The 21,813-nt window shown below is 36.4% G+C and overlaps 1 protein-coding gene across 3 annotated transcripts in view; it reads right to left on the reverse strand.

The window, feature by feature from the left end:
- Positions 1–21,813, reverse strand: part of ANO3 (anoctamin 3) — a 474,227-nt gene that overhangs the window by 123,585 nt on the left and 328,829 nt on the right. For all 3 annotated transcript variants that reach the window (XM_026454059.1, XM_023230338.2, XM_023230340.2), the window contains 3 exons: positions 16,343–16,387; positions 11,112–11,243; positions 1,681–1,787 (listed from right to left, as the gene is read on the reverse strand). In XM_026454059.1, coding sequence (XP_026309844.1) covers positions 1,681–1,787; positions 11,112–11,243; positions 16,343–16,387 — 284 coding nt within the window. The remainder of the gene's footprint in view (positions 1–1,680; positions 1,788–11,111; positions 11,244–16,342; positions 16,388–21,813) is intronic.

A 21,813-nucleotide genomic window follows, 5' to 3' on the forward strand; every position in this document is an offset into this window, starting at 1 on the left:
ACACACACATAAATATATACACATATATATAAACTTAAAAATGTATAAGTGAGAATTGCAGTTAGGAATAATTTTAATTATTCTGTATTTACTACAAAGGGAATGATGCCCTTATAATTATTTATAATTTCATAATTATTTCAAAAGACTGCAAAAGAATATAGTACTAACACTTAGACACATTTTCAATTTATATTCTGGATTTCATTATTTTTAGTTCCTTTTTTTTTTCTTTTTTGAGACAGGGTCTTACTCTGTCGCCCAGGCTGGAGTGCAATGGCGTGATCTCGGCTCACTGCAATCTCCATCTCCCGGGTTCAAGTGATTCTCTTGCCTCAGCCTCCCTAGTAGCTGGAATTACAGTCACCTACCATTGCGCCTGGCTAATTTTTGTATTTTTAGTAAAGACGAGGTTTCACCATATTGGCCAGGCTGGTCTTGAACTCCTGACCTCAGGTGAGCCACCCATCTCAGCCTCCCAAAGTGCTGGGATTATAGGCTTGAGCCACGGTACACAGCCTATTTTTAGTTTCTTAAAAATTACTTACTAAATTTATTTCTTTATTTTTGGTGAAGTTTAGGCATGTGAGTTAACTGTTTTGAATGCTCAGTAATAAATACATTATTAATCAGAAGAACAACAGAGTCTGAAAGTTTTTCTTTAAAAAGTAGCTGTCTTGAAACATAGTGTATTTTACTTATATAGCACTCAATTTTAATAAAATGAGTAGAGACTGATACAAGATTTTGCTAGCTGTCAACTTTTTATTTTCAAGGCTTTTAAGATGTGACTAACATTTGATCCTTTCAAGCATCTTTTATTTGTCACCTTTATAATTAAAAGTATATCTTGTTTGTTACCTGTTGCTTTCTGCTCAGCTCTATGTAAATTTTGCAATTTTATTTACTTTTTCTAAGTGAAACGTTCTCAAGTTTCTTTTGTATTATACATGTTGTAGCATACGGCTAAACATTTAAACAACAAAGAAATTTAGAAAATTAAAATTAGCTATTATTTCACCTTCCAGAGGTAACCTCTAAAACGTTTCTTACATATTCTTCTAGGGTTTTTGTCTTTTTATGTACATGGGCTTAAGAAATGAAATTACATGAGATGTATAGTTTGTGGATATCTTTTGGAGTTCATAAATAACGAACTCATAACCAATTTACAATCTCCCTGACTATAGGGCTTATGTCATGTACTTTGTATAACAGATGCTTGAAATTTTTATGTTAAAATAAGAGTAAATAAATGTCACATAACTTTTAATGAATGTATTACATGGACACAGTCTAACTTATTTTTCAGTCCCTAAGCATGGACATGTGGGTATTTCCTGATAATTCTATTACAAAGAAGCCTATGATGAACAAATTTCTGTATATGCTGTCATTCAAAAGTCTGATTATTTGAGGGGTATAACTTTCAAGAAATAATATTTCTGTTTCAAAGTGTTTGCACATTTCACATTTTGATATCTATGACCAAACACCCTCAAAAAAGTTTGTTTGTTTTATTAAAAGGCTGAAAATTTGAAAGTATATAGGGTTTGTGTTCAATATGTTATACACATCTATTAAATGAATTAAAGCAAAATTTCAGTTGTTAAAAAAATAGTAATTCTGGATATAAATAGTAACAGTAAGTTCCACTCTGTTATTATTTAATGTTCTTACCCACTTTTGATATTCCATTTTCATATTTGGTGCGCTCCAGCATGTGATAGACTATTCTGCTTCGAGTAGCATTGCTGAAGAAGGTGTCTTTATTATTTATTATGAAGCTGTTAAGATGAGGGGATTTGTTTTAATATTAAAAGCAGAACACAGAATCCAGTAATAGTTACAAGTTCCATTAAAGCTAATGCATGTGAAGCACAGTAAATCAGAAGGGAAATCATCCTCTTTAAAAAAAAAAAGGGACAGAGAAAAAGAATTCACTCATAAATAATACAAGGCATTATCAAATATTCACTTTGTTATCTTCTTTCAGTTTATAAGGGATTCTAGGTGCTCCTATTTCTTATTTCACATGGAACAAGGACAGACTAGATGGCCCATTGGCTCCAATACATTTTATACTACCTTAAGCAATATATTTTCAAATAGAACACATCAAAAATTGATGTTATCCCCCATACCATGCTTTCTAATGCAGCTTATCTCGTTTTCAGAGCCTTAACAATGAACAATCATCCTACCTTTCCCTTGATGCTTTTTTATTGTCCCCATGGGAAGAGCAGCAATGAAGAATCATTTGAGAGCCAATGATGGAAGAGCAAAAGCATGAGCTCAAAAGGAATGGAAGGGTCTGTTTCAGTATTTACTTTATAGTATGCTGGGAACCTCGAAAAAATTGAAGTGTCCTGGGTCTTGCTCAACTTCTGATACTTTCTGTTTCTAGTTTATCTATGCGAGTGATAAATCACCACTGTGTCAAGCACGCAGTACTGAATTAGTAGGTCTTCTGTGCTAGTTCCTTCATCTACACTCTTCATATTCAAACAGATGGCAAACTGTGTAACTTTTCTGACTAAACTGTCTCTCTCCAGCTTTTGTTCTGGGTCTCATTGCCTCTTGCCTAGAACATGAGTAGAACATCCTCCTAACTTGCCATGCATTTTTCCACCTGACTTTTCATGCACAGCTCTGATTTTTAGAACACTCCCTTACTTTTAGTGTGCCAACAGCTTTTCTCTACAAGCATCATTAAATTTCTTATTTTCCTCCAAGGCTCTCAGTACTTGCATTCCAACCTACTCTTCAGCTTTATGTCTTCAGTTTTATATGTCTAACAGCTCTGCTTTCTTTTACCCAATCCTCTGTCAATTTGCATAATATTTAGGTTAGTGCAAATGTAATTGCAGTTTTTGCCATTAAAAGTAATGTTGGGAGGGCGCGCCCAAGATGGCCGAATAGGAACAGCTCCAGCCTCCAGCTCCCAGCGTAAGCGACACCTAGACGGGTGATTTCCGCATTTTCAACTGAGGTACCGAGTTCATCTCACTGGGGCATGTCGGACAGTTGGCGCTGGTCCGCGGGTACAGCCCGACCAGCGAGAGCTGAAGCAGGGCGAGGCATCGCCTCACCTGGGAAGCGCGAGGGGGAAGGGAATTCTTTTTCCTAGCCAAAGGAAAGTGAGACACACAACACCTGGAAAATCGGGTAACTCCCACCCTAATACTGCACTTTACCAATGGTCTTAGCAAACGGCACACCAGGAAATTATATCCCACACCTGGCCTAGAGGGTCCCATGCCCATGGAGCCTCCCTCATTGCTAGCACAGCAGTCTGAGATCTAACTGCAAGGCAGCAGCAAGGCTGGGGGAGGGGCGCCCGCCATTGCTGAGGCTTAAGTAGGTAAACAAAGCCGCCAGGAAGCTTTAATCCGGTGGAGCCCACCACAGATCAAGGAGGCCAGCCTGCCTCTGTAGATTCCTCCTCTGGGGACACGGCAGAGCTAAACAAAAAGCAGCAGAAACTGTGGCAGAGGTAAATGCCCCTGCCTGACAGCATTGAAGAGAGTAGTGGATCTTCCAGCATGGAGGTTGAGATCTGAAAACGGACAGATTGCCTGCTCAAGTGGGTCCCTGAGCCCTGAGTAGCCTAACTGGGAGACATCCCCTACTAGGTGCAGACCAACACCTCACACCTCACATGGCGGGGCACACCCCTGAGACGAAGCTTCCAGAGCAGGAATCAGACAGCAACACTCGCTGTTCAGCAATATTCTATGTTCTGCAGCCTCTGCTGCTGATACCCAGGCAAACAGGGTCTGGAGTGGACCTCAAGCAAACTCCAACAGACCTACAGCTGAGGGTCCTGACAGTTAGAAAGAAAACTAACAAACAGAAAGGACACCCACACCAAAACCCCATCAGTACCTCACCATCATCAAAGACCAAAGACAGATAAAACCACCAAGATGGGGAAAAAAAAGTGCAGAAAAGCTGGAAATTCAAAAAATCAGAGGGCATCTCCCCATCGAAAGGAAGGCAGCTCATCACCAGCAATGGAACAAAGCTGGATGGAGAATGACTTTGACGAGTTGAGAGGAGAAGGCTTCAGTCGATCAAACTTCTCAGAGCTAAAGGAGGAACTATGTAATCAGTGCAAAGAAACTAAAAACATTGCAAAAAGATTTGACAAATGGCTAACTAGAATAACCAATGTGGAGAAGTCCTTAAAATAACTGATAGAGATGAAAACCATGACACGAGAACTACATGACAAATGCACAAGCTTCAGTAACTGACTCAATCAACTGGAAGAAAGAGTATCAGCGATTGAAAATCAAATGAATGAAATGAAGCAAGAAGAGAAATGTAGAGAAAAAAGTAAAAAGAAATGAACAAAGTCTCCAAGAAGTATGGGATTATATGAAAAGACCAAATTTATGTCTGATTGGGGTGCGTGAAAGTGACAGGGAAAATGGAAACAAGTTGGAAAACACTCTGCAGGATATCATCCAGGAGAACTTCCCCAACCTAGTAAGGCAGGCCAACATTCAAATTCAGGAAATACAGAGAACGCCACAAAGATACTCCTCAAGAAGAGCAACTCCAAGACACACATTGTCAGATTCACCAAAGTTGAAATGAAGGAAAAAATGTTAAGGGCAGCCAGAGAGAAAGGTTGGGTTACCCACAAAGGGAAGCCCATCAGACTAACAGCAGATCTCTCAGCAGAAACTCTACAACCCAGAAGAGAGTGGGGGCCCATATTCAACATTCTTAAAGAAAAGAATTTACAACCCAGATTTTCATATCCAGCCAAACTAAGTTTCATAAGTGAAGGAGAAATAAAATCCTTTACAGACAAGCAAATGCTTAGAGATTTTGTCACCACCAGGCCTGCCTTACAAGAGATCCTGAAGGAAGCACTAAACATGGAAAGGAACAACAGGTACCAGCTATTGCAAAAACATGTCAAAATGTAAAGTCTATCAATGATAGAAAGAAACTGTATCCAGTAGCAAGCAAAATAACCAGCTAATATCATAATGACAGGATCAAGTTCACACATATCAATATTAACCTTAAATGTAAATGAACTAAATGGACCAATTAAAAGACACAGACTAGATAACTGGATAAACAGTCAAGACCCATCAGTTTGCTGTATTCAGGAGACCCATCTCACATGCAGACACACATAAGCTCAAAATAAAGAGATGGAGGAAGATCTACCAAGCAAATGGAAAACAAAAAAAAAGCAGGGGTTGCAATCCTAGTCTCTAATGAGAGACATTAAACCATCAAAGATCAAAAGAGACAAGGAAGGCCATTACGTAATGGTAAAAGGATCAATTCATCAGGAAGAACTCACTATCCTAAATATATATGCACCCAATACAGGAGCACCCAGATTTATAAAGCAAGTCCTTAGAGACTTACAAAGAGACTTAGACTCCCATACAATAATAATGGGAGACTTTAACACCCCACTGTCAACATTAGACAGATCAACGAGACAGAAAGTTAATAAGGATATCCAGGAATTGAACTCAACACCACACCAAGCGGACCTAATAGACATCTACAGAACTCTCCACCCCAAATCAACAGAATATACATTCTTCTCAGCACCACATCACACTTATTCCAAAATTGATCACATATTTGGAAGTAAAGCACTCCTCAGCAAATGTAAGAGAACAGAAATTATAACAAACTGTCTCTCAGACCACAGTGCAATTACACTAGAACTCAGGACTAGGAAACTCAATCAAAACCGCTCAACTACATGGAAACTGAACAACCTGCTCCCGAACGACTGCTGGGTACATAACAAAATGAATGCAGAAATTAAGATGTTCTTTGAAGGCAATGAGAACAAATATACAACATACCAGAATCTCTGGGACACATTTAAAGCAGTGTGTAGAGGGAAATTTATAGCACTAAATCCCCACAAGAGAAAGCAGGAAAGATCTAAAACTGACACCCTAACATCACAATTAAAAGAACTAGAGAACAAGAGCAAACACATTCAAAAGTTAGCAGAAGGCAAGAAATAACTAAGATCAGAGCAGAAATGAAGGAGATAGAGACACAAAAATCCCTCCAAAAAATCAATGAATCCAGGAGCTGGTTTTTTAAAAGATCAACAAAATCGACAGACCGCTAGCATGACCAATAAAGAAGAAAAGAGAGAAGAATCAAATAAATGCAATAAAAAATGATAAAGGGGATATCACCACCGACCCCACAGAAATACAAACTACCATCACAGAGTACTATAAACACCTCTACACAAATAAACTAGAAAACCTAGAAGAAATGGATAATTTCCTGGACACTTCCACTCTCCCAAGACTAAACCAGGAAGAAGTTGAATCCCTGAATAGACAAATAGCAGGCTCTGAAATTGAGGCAATAATTAATAGCCTACCAACCAATAAAGTCCAGGACCAGAAGGATTCACAGCCAAATTCTACCAGAAGTACAAGGAAGAGTTGATACCATTCCTTCTGAAACTACTCCAATCAATAGAAAAAGAGGGAATCCTCCCTAACTCATTTTACGAGGCCAACATCATCCTGATACCAAAGTCTGAGAGAGATACAACAAAAAAAGAGAATTTTAGACCAATATCCCTGATGAACATCGATGCAAAAATCCTCAATAAAATACTGGCAAACTGAATACAGCAGCACATCAAAAAGCTTATCCACCATGATCAAGTGGGCTTCATCCCTGGGATGCAAGGCTGGTTCAACATATGCAAATCAATAAACGTAATCCAGCATATAAACAGAACCAATGACAAGAACCACATGATTATGTCAATAGATGCAGAAAAGGCCTTTGACAAAATTCAACAGCCCTTCATGTTAAAAACGCTCAATAAATTCGGTATTGATGAAACGTATCTCAAAATAATAAGAGCTATTTATGACAAACCCACAGTCAATATCATACTGAATGGGCAAAAACTGGAAGCATTCCCTTTGAAAACTAGCACAAGAGAGGGATGCCTTCTCTCACCACTCCTATTCAATATAGTGTTGGAAGTTTTGGCTAGTGCAATCAGGCAAGAGAAAGAAATAAAGGGTATTCAGTTAGGAAAAGAAGAAGTCAAATTTTCCTTGTTTGCAGATGACATGATTGTATATTTAGAAAACCCCATTGTCTCAGCCCAAAATCTCCTTAAGCTGAAAGTAATTTCAGCAAAGTCTCAGGATACAAAATCAATGTGCAAAAATCACAAGCATTCTTATACACCAGTAACAGACAAACAGAGAGCCAAATCATGAATGAACTCCCATGCACAATAGCTTCAAAGAGAATAAAATACCTAGGAATCCAACTTACAAGGGATGTAAAGGACCTCTTCAAGGAGAACTACAAACCACTGCTCAGTGAAAAAAAAGAGGACACAAACAAATGGAAGAACATACCATGCTCATGGATAGCAAGAATCAATATTGTGAAAATGCCCATACTGCCCAAGGTAATTTATAGATTCTTTGCCATCCCCATTAAGCTACCAATGACTTTCTTCACAAAATTGGAAAAAACTGCTTTAAAGTTCATATGGAGCCAAAAAAGACCCCGCATTGCCAGGACAATCCTAAGCCAAAAGAACAAAGCTGGAGGTATCATGCTACCTGACTTCAATCTATACTGCAAGGCTACAGTAACCAAAACAGGTACTGGTACCAAAACAGAGATGTAGACCAATGGAACAGAACAAGGCCCTCAGAAATAATACCACACATCTACAGCCATCTGATCTTTCACAAACCTTACAAAAACAAGAAATGGGGAAAGGATTCCCTATTTAATAAATGGTGCTGGGAAAATTGGCTAGCCATAAGTAGAAAGCTGAAACTGGATCCTTTCCTTACTCCTTGTATGAAAATTAATTCAAGATGGATTAGAGACTTAAATGTTAGACCTAAAACCATAAAAATCCTAGAAGAAAACCTAGGTCAGGACATAGGCATGGGCAAGGACTTCATGTCTAAAACACCAAAAGCAACAGCAACAAAAGCCAAAATTGACAAATGGGATCTAATTAAACTAAAGAGCTTCTGCACAGCAAAAGAAACTACCATCAGAGTGAACAGGCAACCTACAGAATGGGAGAACATTTTTACAATCTACTCATCTGACAAAGGGCTAACATCCAGAACCTATAAAGAACTCAATCAAATTTACAAGAAAAAAACAAACAACCCCATCAAAACGTGGGCAAAGGATATGAACAGACACTTCTCAAAAGAAGACATTTATACATTCAACAGACACATGAAAAAATGCTCATCATCACTCACCATCAGAGAAATGCAAATCAAAATCACTATAAGATACTATCTCACACCAGTTAGAATGGCAATCATTAAAAAATCAGGAAACAACAGCTGCTGGAGAGGATGTGGAGAAATAGGAACACTTACACTGTTGGTGGGACTGTAAACTAGTTCAACCATTGTGGAAAACAGTGTGGCAATTCCTCAAGGATCTAGAACTAGAAATACCATTTGACCCAGCCATCCCATTACTGGGGATATACCCAAAGGATTATAAGTCACGCTGTTATAAAGACACATGCACACGTATGTTTATTGCAGCACTATTCACAATAGCAAAGACTTGGAATCAACCCAAATGTCCATCAGTGACAGACTGGATTAAGCAAATGTGGCACATATACACCATGGAATACTATGCAGACATAAAAAAGGATGAGTTCATGTCCTTTGTAGGGACATGGATGTAGCTGGAAACCATCATTCTCAGCAAACTATCACAAGAACAGAAAACCAAATACCGCATGTTCTTACTCATAGGTGGGAACTGAACGATGAGATCACTTGGAGACATGAAGGGGATCACCACACACTGGGTCCTATGTGGGGGTGGGGGGAGGGATAGCATTAGGACATATACCTAATGTCAATAATGAGTTAATGGGTGCAGCACACCAACATGGCACATATATACACGTGTAACAAACCTGCACATTGTGCACATGTACCCTAGAACTTAAAGTATAATAAAAAAGAAAAAGATATCACTAAATAAAAAATAATGTCAGGAATAAAAAAAAAAAGTAATGTTGAACCAACATAATATCATCAGCTTAAAATCCTATGCTTCTTTTCCTTTAGATTTTGCTCTGTTTCTTCTTCTCTCCCCACGCCACTCCATATTTTTACCTGACAAAAAGAGCTATTTCCTTTGAAAAGGCATTCCAGATCCTCTCCTTTGGATGTGATGCTCTCTCTCTTACAAAATGTGCATTTTATTTCCATCTTTCTTAATACATTGACTTTACTCTGCCTCCTTTAAGTTAATATGCACATGTGTCTATTTGATTAGACTCTGAATTCCTCTAGTATTCTTATCTCCATACTTGGATGTACCAGATTCAGGGTCCTGTTAATTGTAGGTAGCAGAAGGAATGTCCACCTGCCTCTTTCACCATTAAGTTGATTCAGCATTCCCTGAACAAGTAATTTTTAAGCAGATCAATTCAATTTTTCATGGAGTTACATTATAGAGAGATGAAATAGCTGATGCATAAGTAAAAAGTAAATAATATAATTTCAAATAATTCCTATGAAGAAAAATGAAACAGTATACTGGGATAGAAAATGACTTGGACAAGGGCAATTTAGGTCACATTTTCAGAGCCAGTCTCTTGGAGGTGGTGATGTTTGAGTGGGAGGTGAATGACAAGAAGGACTATGCCATATGAAGATTTGGGGTAGAGCATGGCAAACAATGAGAACAGCAAGAACAAAGACTCTGAGCTGGAACTAAGCTTGAGCTTTCAATGGATAGAACCAAGTCTTGTATGGCTGGAGTGAGTAAATGGTGGAAAAAAATGCAGAAGATGGAGTGATAGTGCTGGGCAGTAACTACAGCATCTATGCCCACTTAGTAAAAAATAAGAAATTTGAATTTTATTGAAAGTACAAATGGGAAGCTGTTTCAGAGTCTTAAGCAAGGTGGTTTTATGATGCGGCTGATATTTTCCAAAGATTACTCTGGTTTCTTTATTAAAACAAGAAAAAAAAAAAAGAGTAGAATGTTTTTCATTTGGTGTATCACAGATCCTTAAAGGTCCTGAAAAAGTCCAGTAAAAGGCTGAAGAAACTTCAATGAAACTTTGACCTGTCTCTAAAGCCAACAGTCATTTGGAATTTTACTCCTTCTGCCATTACAATATCATTGGAATTAGAAAGCATGCTTCTAGTTACACCTCCAGGAATAAGCAACGAGATAAATAGACTACTGGGAAAAGGAGGGTTTTCCATTGATTGATGGCTGTGTTACATGTTTGGTGGTCTGGAATTCTGTTTTATCCACCCTTTCAATTTCCTGCCTCCCAGAATATAGCTCAATTCAGAATGGCCTATAGCAAAGTAGGCCCTATAGCTATAGTCCTTTAATACATCATGCCTTTTCCTATCTTTATGTTTATCCCAGTTAATTACAAATTTACATTTTTGTCTGTCCCATTAGACTGGACATACACTGAAGATAGAAACTGTGTCATAAGTTCCTTTATATACACAACCTGTGTGATGTAGAAACACAATAAATACTAGTTGATTGAAAACATGAATCAATAAATAGGTATGGTAGGTAGGTAGATGGAGAGAAAGTAATGCAACAAATCTCTTTACAAATTTTCTAAATTTAGTTCAATTTAGTTTAATAAGATTGAACTAAAATAGATAGCTTAATTAAATATATGTTAATTGAAGCAATTATAATTATAATTTATTTATCACAGCAATCTATTACTCAAACATGCTAATGAACAGTAATCCTATTATTATTAACATTATTGTTATTTTAACTGGTTCACTACTACAGTAATTATTTTTAAAGTGTTAGAAGCTAGACTACCAGTCCATGTGTCTACAATTACTTATTCACTATCGAATGTCTCTAAATCATCAAATTGATGATGAATTAATAACATTCACTTAGTGTTGTTTATAAGTTAAGTGTGTATTTTAATACAATGATAAGTTGTCGGACATATTTGGTAAACAATGGAAATGGTTCCAGGTGTTTTTGTTCTATAAACAAGCCCCACATCATAAAAGGTATAAAGGCAGGCAGTATGAAAAAAGAGAACTCACTGGTGAATCCGTGCACGGCTGAAGGGGCCAGTATAGCAGTCTGACTCCTCTAAGTCTGGAAAAGCTGACTTGTCAAGAACCATTGGGTTTTGGGCCATCCAGTTTTTGATTCTTCTAAAGTAAGTTTGCATCCTGGAATGAAGTCAAAATTTAGAACTATATTAAGTTGTACTTCAAAGCTGTGACTACCTTCCACTACAATTCCCTTAAGTACAAAAAAACTTCTCCAAAAAGAGATACACAAACCTACATACACCACACATACATGTGCATTGCTTCTGCTCCCACACAAAAGAAGAAAATAGCAAAGCAAACCAAATCTCAAATCTTGCAGTTGTTTAAACTCTTTCATGACAACTATGTCATCCTCATTAAAAATAAAATAATTGTGGAAAAGATTTCAGAAACAGGATACATAAAGATGGTGGTAGGAAAGAGGTTTTCTGTTTTTATTTTTTTCTTTGAGACAGAGTCTTGCTCTGTCACCAAGCTGGGGTCCGGTGGTGCAATCTTGGCTCACTGCAACCTCCACCTCCAGGGTTCAAGCGATTCTCCTGCCTCAGCCTCCCGAGTAGCTGGGTCTGCAGGTGCATGCCACCAAGTACAGCAAATTTTTGTACTTTTTTTTTTTTTTTTTTGGTAGAGATGAGGCTTCACCATGTTGGCCAGGATGGTCTCGATCTCCAGATCTCGAGATCCACCAGTGTTGGCCTCCCAAAGTGCTGGGATTACAGGCATGAGCCACTGCGCCCGGCCAGAAAGAGTGATTTTTGTTTGTTTTAAAAAAGTAGCAAAACATATTTATTAAAATGGTGTGTGTATACATGTATGTAGAGAGAGAGAGAGAGAGAGAGAAAGAGAGAGAGACATTACTCCCTGCTTTTTTAAAGCAAATAGCATTGCAGGTCTAGAAAAGTGGAAACTGAAAATAAATAAATGACTGCGACACATTCAGTGGCACCGGAAGTCATGTGATAGACAGCAAAATTTTAAAGTCAAGCAAAACTGAGTTATTATTTATTGGACTGTACTAGCCACGTAAACTTGTACAAGTTATTCAACTTCTTACCTCGGTTTCCTCACTCATAAAATAAAAGTAATGTTGACTTTACTGGAGAGTTGCAAATTGGTGTTTTATTCTAGACTTGGTAATTAACAATAAGGAACACTGAGGCAAAGAGCCTTTGCAGGACTTTTAAGATTCTCACGGGCATAGGAATAACTTGATTATCTTGTTAAAATGCAGATACTAATTCAATAGGCCTGAGATGGGGATTGAGATTCCACATTTCTACATAGCTGCTAAAGGACACTCATGTTGCTAACCACTGACTACACTTTGAGTAATGGGTTTAGCATAGACACCCGGCACATACCATTTGGACACTGTTTGGGAAATCTGACATCAGGATACTTTGGCTCCAGCTTTAGATTACATTCATAACCTAGTTCTATTATGGTATATATACTGATTGAAATCAGATCTATTTTACAAAGAAAATAGAAACAGAAGAAAGCTACTGACTCCAGAGATTGACTCTGAAAGTCTAAATTCAGATTTACTATAATAATAGCTGTGTTTAATAACACATTTGCAATATTTACACACTATGAGTTTCTATCTGGGGAAATTTTTGGCTTCTTCTGCAATAGTAAGTCCAAGTAGCAGGATAGAATATTTTCATAGAGGAGTGTTAAATATAACACACCTCAATATTTCTTTGGCCAACTATGCTTGAACTTCAGAAAAAAAAAAATAGTATAGCAATGTGCAGGCAGCAAATATTTTATCTCAGGAATTATTTCACTCAAGTCTACTATGGTAAAATTACCATGTGTAATCTGAAATAATAATCAAATCCTAAGGTAAAGTTTAGTATGTGAAAGTCTAGATTTTTCCATTGACAAGTAAGGTTATCATTTACTTATCAAATCATTTTTGGTTTTGGAAAAACCAAAACTTTTTTTCTAGCCTAAAGTAACAAATACATAGTATTTGAGGTGCTTCTTCTCTTTACAAAGACAGCCTTTAAAATGATAAAATATCACTTCATTGGAGAGGCTGATGTATAGACATGTAGAAAATATTGAATAGATTGCACAGAAATTACTCAAGCTTTTTAAACAGCATAGTTGAAAAAAAGCAGTGGGATAAGAGTTGGAACATGAGTGTTCTAGTGCTGAATTTGCTGGTCATTGAAATTGAGCTAAACATTTCTAATCTTTGAGCTTCAGGTTCTTGGTTTCTAAAGGGAGGGAGTAATTCCATCTGTTTTCCTTCATTAGGAGGCTAGGAGGATCAAATGAAAGGAGGCATTCTAATTACACTTAGAAAATGATGACAGGCTACAGCAGCCAAGGCTCTAGTAGCTCTGACATTATAAACAAAGTAGGTATAAATGTGAATTTTAAATAGCTTTAAAAGAAATGGAATAAAAGGGTTTTCCGACCATCATTTGTGATGTTAACAGAAAACAAACAATATTATCATTTTAGGTTTTCACATACACTTCCTGTGAAGGAAGGGGTAAATGGAGTCTAATAGTGAAATATGGCTGGCCTAAATCTGAATACCAGGATGCAAGGATCTAGCTTAGTAATTCCTTTGAGCCTCACTCAGTTTTGCTTCTCTTAATTGAAAAGAAATATCTTGAGAATTAAATGACTATTGTCTGACACCACAGTGCACAGAACATAGTAAGCTCTCAATAAATGTTTATAATAATAATGATGTATGATTTATACTACTAAAAGTACCATCACTATGCCACCAATGTAATCTAATACATTATCTACACTCTACTAAACGTTTATTGTGTTGGACATCTTGCAAACTCAAGATATCATGGCATAATGTAAAAATAGAGCTTTAGGTTTATTTGCTACAATCCGGGAAAAGCTAAGAGAATTCTATGAAAACTGAAAATAAGTCTGGATTAAATGGTCAAAGGGACTTGACTGAAGCACATACTCTGCCAAACCAGCTGTGAAAGCAGGGCATGGGGTTTGGGTGGGGATGGTAAGGGAGTGTTTTTTTGTCTTCCAACCTGCAAAACTGGTTACTCTCTGTTCTGCTTCCCTTGCCGAGTCATGTTTAAGATGCTTTAATAATTGAATGTGAAAATGCATTGTGAATAAAAAATAAATTGCAGTGATAATAAAAACAACAATTTCCTCTCTACCTGCTGGAGAAGTGATGATCTTCAAAAGCTGGGTAATTGCCTGTACATTATTTATCCCCAAATATGTACCAGTCAAAACTAGCATGTGAGAAAAATACTTTTCCCACTTCAAGAAAAGAAAAGCAAAAGTGAAACTAAATGGCCATGTTTGATTTCAATTTTCCACTTTTCAAACTGTCTACAGATTGAATTTACAAATTTTGTAATTTTTTTCAGTTTAACGTTATATAATATTATAGACTCCTTTTCTATTTATTCCCTACCCCTCCCACGTGAATCCACAAAGACATAGAATAAAGAGAATTACTTATTATAAGTAAAATGAACAGGGGCGGGCTGTAGCAAGGTTCAAGATATTTTAATAATCACTTGGAATAATTTGATAACTGAATTTTCATTTTATGAACTTACACAGAAAATAAGAAACATAAAAGATAAAACAAGTAATGAGACATAATAGTGTTCATTTTTCTAGTTTACTTTTAAATTTGACCAAAACAGAGAAAAGAACATTTTTTACATTATTAAAAATGTTTCTTTAGGATTTAGTATATGCATTTGTCATGATAGCTTTATATAAACAGACATTTGTTCCAATTTTAATGTACAGAATACGTACTTCCCCAAGTCTCCAAAGGAAAGATTCTTGTTTAACAGAAAACCCACTAATTATGTAGTAGCAAAGTCTCCCTAATTCTACAGTAGCAAACTGAAGCAAACCTAGAGATTTTATCAGCCATCCAACAATAAGCAGACATACGCAGAGCAAAGACAAGAAAAATCTGCAGTTGTAAACTTGCAAATTATAATATTCCAATGACTAATTTTATTAGCAAAAATGACTGGGAATTTGCTACACAGACCAGGACCAAATACCCACATGGGAAATGAGAGCTCATTCTAAATGAAAATATGTTAACCTGACAGAAAAATGTGACTTGCTTGAGGGAGCATCATTAATTTAAAGAGGAAAAGCTATTTCAGTACTAATTTCTTTAATATTCATCTTAATTTCAAGTTTTTTCTCCATAATTTACTTTTCTTGTCACTCAATACTGCCATGCCTAAAATTAATGCTCAAAAGAGACCAACATTTTCCCATTCTGATTTATAAAGTTTGAAATTACATTCAATTTTCTTTGGTAAAGAAACTAGATTTACTGAATCATTTCCTAAAATGGTCTGTTATTCACACTCTACAGTCATTCCAGCTTTTGTGTTATTCTGATTTGTAACATACATCCTGCAACATCATTTAATGGAGCATACTCTACCACATTCACATGCTTTATCTTTGTTAACTGATTCTTTGGCGAGGTGCAGAAAACTGCCAAGGGTAAGAAGCTTTTTATTTGAGCATTAATTAAATGGAAGCTGATTTCTTCCAGTTAAATAGTGACAAGATGATTCAGGTGGAAGAGTGTTCCTTCTGTTTCAGGGTCGTGGTTTGATTAACTCCTTTTCCATAGTTATTCTTACCACAATAAGTAAAGAGCTAATGTTTTGAGGTAAAGCTCTTCAAAAGTGCATTTTCAATACTAGGATAAGAGAGGTACCTTCTGGGGTTAGAATAAGAGTGAGTCTGCAATTCAAAAGATGTTATATGGCCTTGGCAAAGCACCTCATCTCTCTGAACACTAGTCTTTACCACTTCTTTCAAATGAGAGAACTGGACTGAATGATACAGAAGGTCTTTGTTGGGTTTATTGTTCTGTTACTATGGGTCATCATTTAACCATCGATCCTGGTCTTGTAACTATTTTTAAAATGAAGATACTATAACATGTGAACTTGCAATTAAAGGCCTCCTTCCATAACATTAGAACATGGGAAGATTCCAAGAATGGTAATGATAAATTGTAACAAAAAGATTATCGGATTTTAAATGTTATTCAATTTGGCAGAAGTCATTTTGGAAATCAATTCGACAAATCAATAGAATTTTTCTTTCTACAATTTACAACTGCTGATATGGGGAATCAAATATCTTCTTCTGTTTTTTCCAAATGACAAAAGTGGTTATAAAGAAATGATTCATCACCCACCAACCTGCCCATTGATTTGCTCCTCCCGTCAGTGTAATAGCATTTTTTCCTGAAAAAATAATAGAAAACAGCTGAGGAAAGTTACAGGACAATAAAGTGATATGAGTGAATGACAACATTTAATTATATTGAGCATTTCTATACCCCAAGTTCTACATGCTTAAGAAACTCAAGATGTTTGAAATAACCCAGCATACTATGAGGAACATCAACTTTACATTGTTTTAATTTCAGAATCTAAGATACTAATAACAAAGACACTCTAATAAATCAACAGACCATTTTTGCAAAAAATATAATTATTTTTAATTCTATTTATTGAAAGTCTGTCTTCTGCCACTCAATTTGTACTAACTGAATTATTTTCTTTTTTTTTTTTTTTTTTTTTTTTTTTTTGAGACGGAGTCTAGCTCTGTCGCCCGGGCTGGAGCGCAGTAGCCGCATCTCAGCTCACTGCAAGCTCCGCCTCCCCGGGTTACGCCATTCTCCTGCCTCAGCCTCCCAAGTAGCGGGGACTACAGACGCCCGCCACCTCGCCCAGCTAGTTTTTTGTATTTTTTAGTAGAGACGGGGTTTCACCGTGTTAGCCAGGATGGTCTCGATCTCCTGACCTCGTGATCCGCCCGTCTCGGCCTCCCAAAGTGCTAGGATTATAGGCTTGAGCCACCGCGGCCATCCATCCATCCCTCCCTCCTTTCATTTTTCCATCCATCCATCTACACATCCATTTAGTACATATGTAATAACCACTAAAACTTTAGAGAAAAAAGAGGTAGGGTCAGTTTGTGCCCTCAAGAAGCTTCCTTGATAGTTGAGGTGAGAAGTCATCAGTTAAAATAAAATGTGAAAATGCAAGAAAACAGAGAGGCTATGGAAATACCCAAGAAAGGGAGCTCAATTAGTTTTTAAAGGTGGAGGATGAAGGACACAGGGAAGTTGTCCCAGAGGATATGTCACCTGTATTGAATCTCGAAGCATGAATGGGAGTAGTCTTTTGGGTAAAGAGGTTACGCATGACATTCTAGACAAAGGTAGCAGTAGCATATAAGGTAGTTATTGGGACAAAATCAAGTATTATAAGATTTAGATAACTTCAGCCAATTTGGTAATAGCTAGAGTATATACTAAAAGTTGATGATTGTGATAAAAGAGTGGAGGATGGTAGACAAGGCACAGATGATAATGGGCCTTAACAGCTAATGATAAGGTTTTCGGATGAAAAGTAATGGAGAAGATACTGAGTGTTTTAAGTAGAGGTATAGCATTTCTTAGAGAAACTAAAAATTAAGATGACATAATTAATACATCTCCTAATTTTCTATACATGCTCATGTTGGAGCTCAGGAATCTGAGATTCTCGCTCTTCCAATATACCTCTTTATCCCCACCACTAAAATTCATTTCACAGGATCAGTGAACTGCTCTATGGTGTGGTACCTAGAAAGCAGGGTTAATAGGACAACTGATATTTAGCCCTAAGTATGTTATTAGCTGCTTAGAAAACTTGAAAACTTTTGGAGATATCATATTTCATTGCAATCCCTTTCACTGCAAACTTTTGGAGATACCATATTTCACTGCAATCATATTGCCAGAAAATAATTTTAAAGTTGTCCCTGCCATATTCCAACACTAACTTCAAATATGGAACATTGAAGCTTGTTATATGTATCCTAAACTCACACTTTAAATCCTTCTCCATTTTTTTCAAATACATACAAAAGCTTGTGTGCATACTTCACTCAATTCTTACTAGAAAGTAAACTCATCTTTTCTTCAGAACCACCCCTACATAGATTGTCTTGCACTATTTTCCCTGATGTTACACAGCTTTTCACTTACAGCTAATGAATAAATGAATGAGCCTTTGTTTAATTCACAGTTGCATTTATCTCATTCAGTGCCAGAGAGTATTTTTCATTTAATAAACACTTACTAAATACAGTATTAAAAAAAAAAACAAAAAACCACAACTGTGGAAATTGGTATAAAATAATTTCCAGCATCAAACAAATCCAGGGACATCATTAAAAGGAGATGAAGGTTACAACTGTAACTATCAGGAGTGGATATGGTTAGGAATATTATAAAAGAATATGGAGAGGGTTGGTTGGCATTTGAACTGAACACTACTCTCTATCTTTATTGACGGTCTGAATATTTCTCTTAAACAATTAAGAAACTATTGAGATAATGCTTTAGGAGAAGTAAAGAAAATGGAGAAAGTCACACTAGATGAATAGAAATACACTTATATGGTAAGAACAAATAAAAATGAAAAATAACAGACTTAATTCTCCCTCTTGAAAATGGAACAAATTTCTCCTCCCTCTCTCTTCTGAGAGCATTAACTTAAGAAAACTTGCCATTATAAGTACTTTCTCCTGTCTTTGAAATGTATATTAATTCTTTAGAAAATGAGATGGGCCTTTTGTCAGGATTTAGGGGCTATCTTTTCAAAATGCAAACATGAAGGGAGATAGCAGTCCCCTGTCCCCAGTTTCTGTGAGAGGTAGGAGCTTAACTTTGGCGGCTGCCTTGAGCCAAGTAGCAGAACTACCTCCTGTCAAAAAGATATGAGAGGTTTTATTTCTCTTCATATGAAACTAATTAACAGCCCAATTACCAGGTGAATCTATGATGAACTATGAGTGATGAACGGTGCTGTCAAGTCCTCTTACTTAAGGGATTGATATGGTTTGGCTTTGTGTTTCCACCCAAATCTCATCTCGAAGTGTAATCCCCAGGTGTTGAGGTGGGGAGGTAATTGGATCATGGGAGAGGTTTCCCCCATGCTGTTCTCACGACAGGATAGTGAGTGAGTTCTCACGAGATCTGAGGGTTTTATAAGTGTTTGGAAGTTCCTCCTTCATTTCTTCTCTCTCCTGCTACCTTGTGGTGCTTGCTTCCCCTTCCACCATGATTGTTAGGCTTCCCGAGGCCTCTCCAGCCATGCAGAATTGTGAGTCAATTAAACTATTTCCATTTATAAATGACCCAATCTCATGGATGTTCTTTACGGCAGTATGAAAATAGACTAATATAGGGCTAGTTATTGTTTATTTTAAGAATATGCTTGCAATAGGTTGTATTTGTTTGGCTATATTTAAAAAATGAGATTTCCCTCTGTCTTTACAAATTTTAGTGAATTGACTATGATATGCATCACATTCTGGTTTAATGTTTATTCAATAACGAAATGGTTTTCTTCCTTTTCTATCTTTGTGGAGAGGTTTTCTGGGTGGGGGCAAATTTTGTTTTTATAGTCTCAATATACCGCATATCTTTGATCCAGGAAGCAAACAATAAACTATAATTATCCTTAATTCTTCTGTATAAATGAATGTGCAGGGCCAAATCCTTTTCTACCTATAATCTTCCATCCTGTAATTTAGTAACTGCATACTGTTCATGTACAGTGCTTTATTTTTCCCTTAATTTTTCATTTGAAAGGTTCTGCTATTTTATACCTTGTGGCAAGGCTGCAGTCATCTATCTACCTATTACAACAACCACTTCAAATTATAAGTAAATGATTGTCTCAACCACTGTTTCCAGCCAGAGTTCAACACAGTCAATGGCTACATGTAGAGATGCCTGTGGGGCTAACTGAGGAGGACAGTTAATTGGGTGAAATCCTGACCCCCATGCTCCTATCTATTTTATAGATTGGGCTCCCTTTAGATTTTATATTTCATATTATTTTTGCATAAAAAGTGATCTAAGTTTAACCCCGATTATGATAAAAATGATAGCTCTTAATGTTTTAAAAATACAGCCCCAAAATTTGCTTTGTTTAAAATATTTGCGGACGAATGAGCTTGATAAAAAATGTGAGGTTGGCCCTATCTGGGCACTCCATCTGAGAAGCCACAGGATGACTGAATTATCTTAAAATGTGCTGAACTCTCTTAACGTGTGAGAGGTAAGCATGAATAGGAATCAGCTTTGGATCACAAGAAAAATGCTAAAAGGATCTGACATTTCTGGAATGCAGAAGCCACAGGCTAAGTCCTTCCTGATATGGCAAAAACCAGAAAATGTAGACTATTATAAACCTTTGAAATTGTCCTGGTTAGATTTGAAACATCAAGTCCAACATGTAGATCATATTTACTTTGAAAGAAAAGTCAAGAAAGAAGTGGCTAGAAAAATGTATGCAAATTAAAATTTTACACATACATCCAAGCAGAAAATTTAGATAAAACGCTCAAGATTCATGTTTATAACAGAAGGAGGAAGAAAAAAACTTGCAGAAAGGTTATAGCTAACAAATCTTGCAACTTTTCTTTGTTGAATCTGACAGGTCGGTTTCAAAGATGAATAAATATGGAACTGCTCTGTATGAGCAAAATATTGAATGCATAAATTTTTAAAAAATATTATCCTAAAAAGAGATGTATATGTTTCCTATTTAGGTTATTATTTTGTATAATTTAATTTTAAGTCAGTGTTTGTTCTTGAATATGCTAACAGTTGTCAATTGGAGACTAGATTGGCCATCACGAAAATACTCTGCCACTTAGTTTCTGCTTGAATAGCATTCCCTTATTATGAGTTGGCTGCTATCTCAAATTTCCCCTGTACATTGTAAATAAATGACAAGTTAGTTCCTAAGGAGTTAGTTAATGTTACATTCATTATTTAAACTGATTTGGAAGGATGTTTCGAAAGAACTCCGTGTTCTAACAGTTCTCAAACTGTTTTCTCAAGAACACCAGTATCACATGGAAATTAGGAAAAAGCTATACAATTTATAACTGTCTCTTGAAATTTATAAAATATATAAGGACTATTAAAATATTTAAATCTCCAAGACAAGAGTTCCTTACCATGGGCATCACAAACATTTGGAATGCTTGCTAAAACTTTATATACCCAATTCCATTCCAAAGCTAATATGCCAGAATCTCTGGGAGCAGGTTCCAGAAACTTCATTTTTATTATTTCCCAGGTCATTTTAATGTGCTCTAAAGACTGAGAGCCACTTCTCTAAAAACATTTTCAGTAAGTACTCTTATTTATTAACTCAGAAATTCAGAAACAAATTTGGTCACAGTATATTCTTTCTTTAAGATCCTGTTGAACTAGTATTACTTTGACACACTTTGGAAAATTTGCATATTTTAAAATATTTTTATTGGTAAATCATGAGAATTTCCATGGTATTTTCTAATGGTTTCCACAATCGCAATACAATAATCATATTTTTCTTGAAAAACATTATAAAGAAGAAACTTCAGGCAAAACACCAATTAATAGGGATAGTAACTGCATATGTTCCATGTTTTTCCCCCTTTTTCATTTTTTCCTTGGATATAGTAGAACTCTTCTTTTACATTAATTCCTACCAAGCAATTTAAAAATGAACATAACTTTTTAAAAAAATGGTCTGAGTCAAGAAAGCATCCTCCTCAAAATCTCCCTTGGGACAGAGGAACACTGGTGGCACACAGCCCGAAGACCTAAGCTCTA

Source organism: Piliocolobus tephrosceles, chromosome 13 (assembly GCF_002776525.5).
Source record: "Piliocolobus tephrosceles isolate RC106 chromosome 13, ASM277652v3, whole genome shotgun sequence".
Lineage (NCBI taxonomy): Eukaryota > Metazoa > Chordata > Mammalia > Primates > Cercopithecidae > Piliocolobus > Piliocolobus tephrosceles.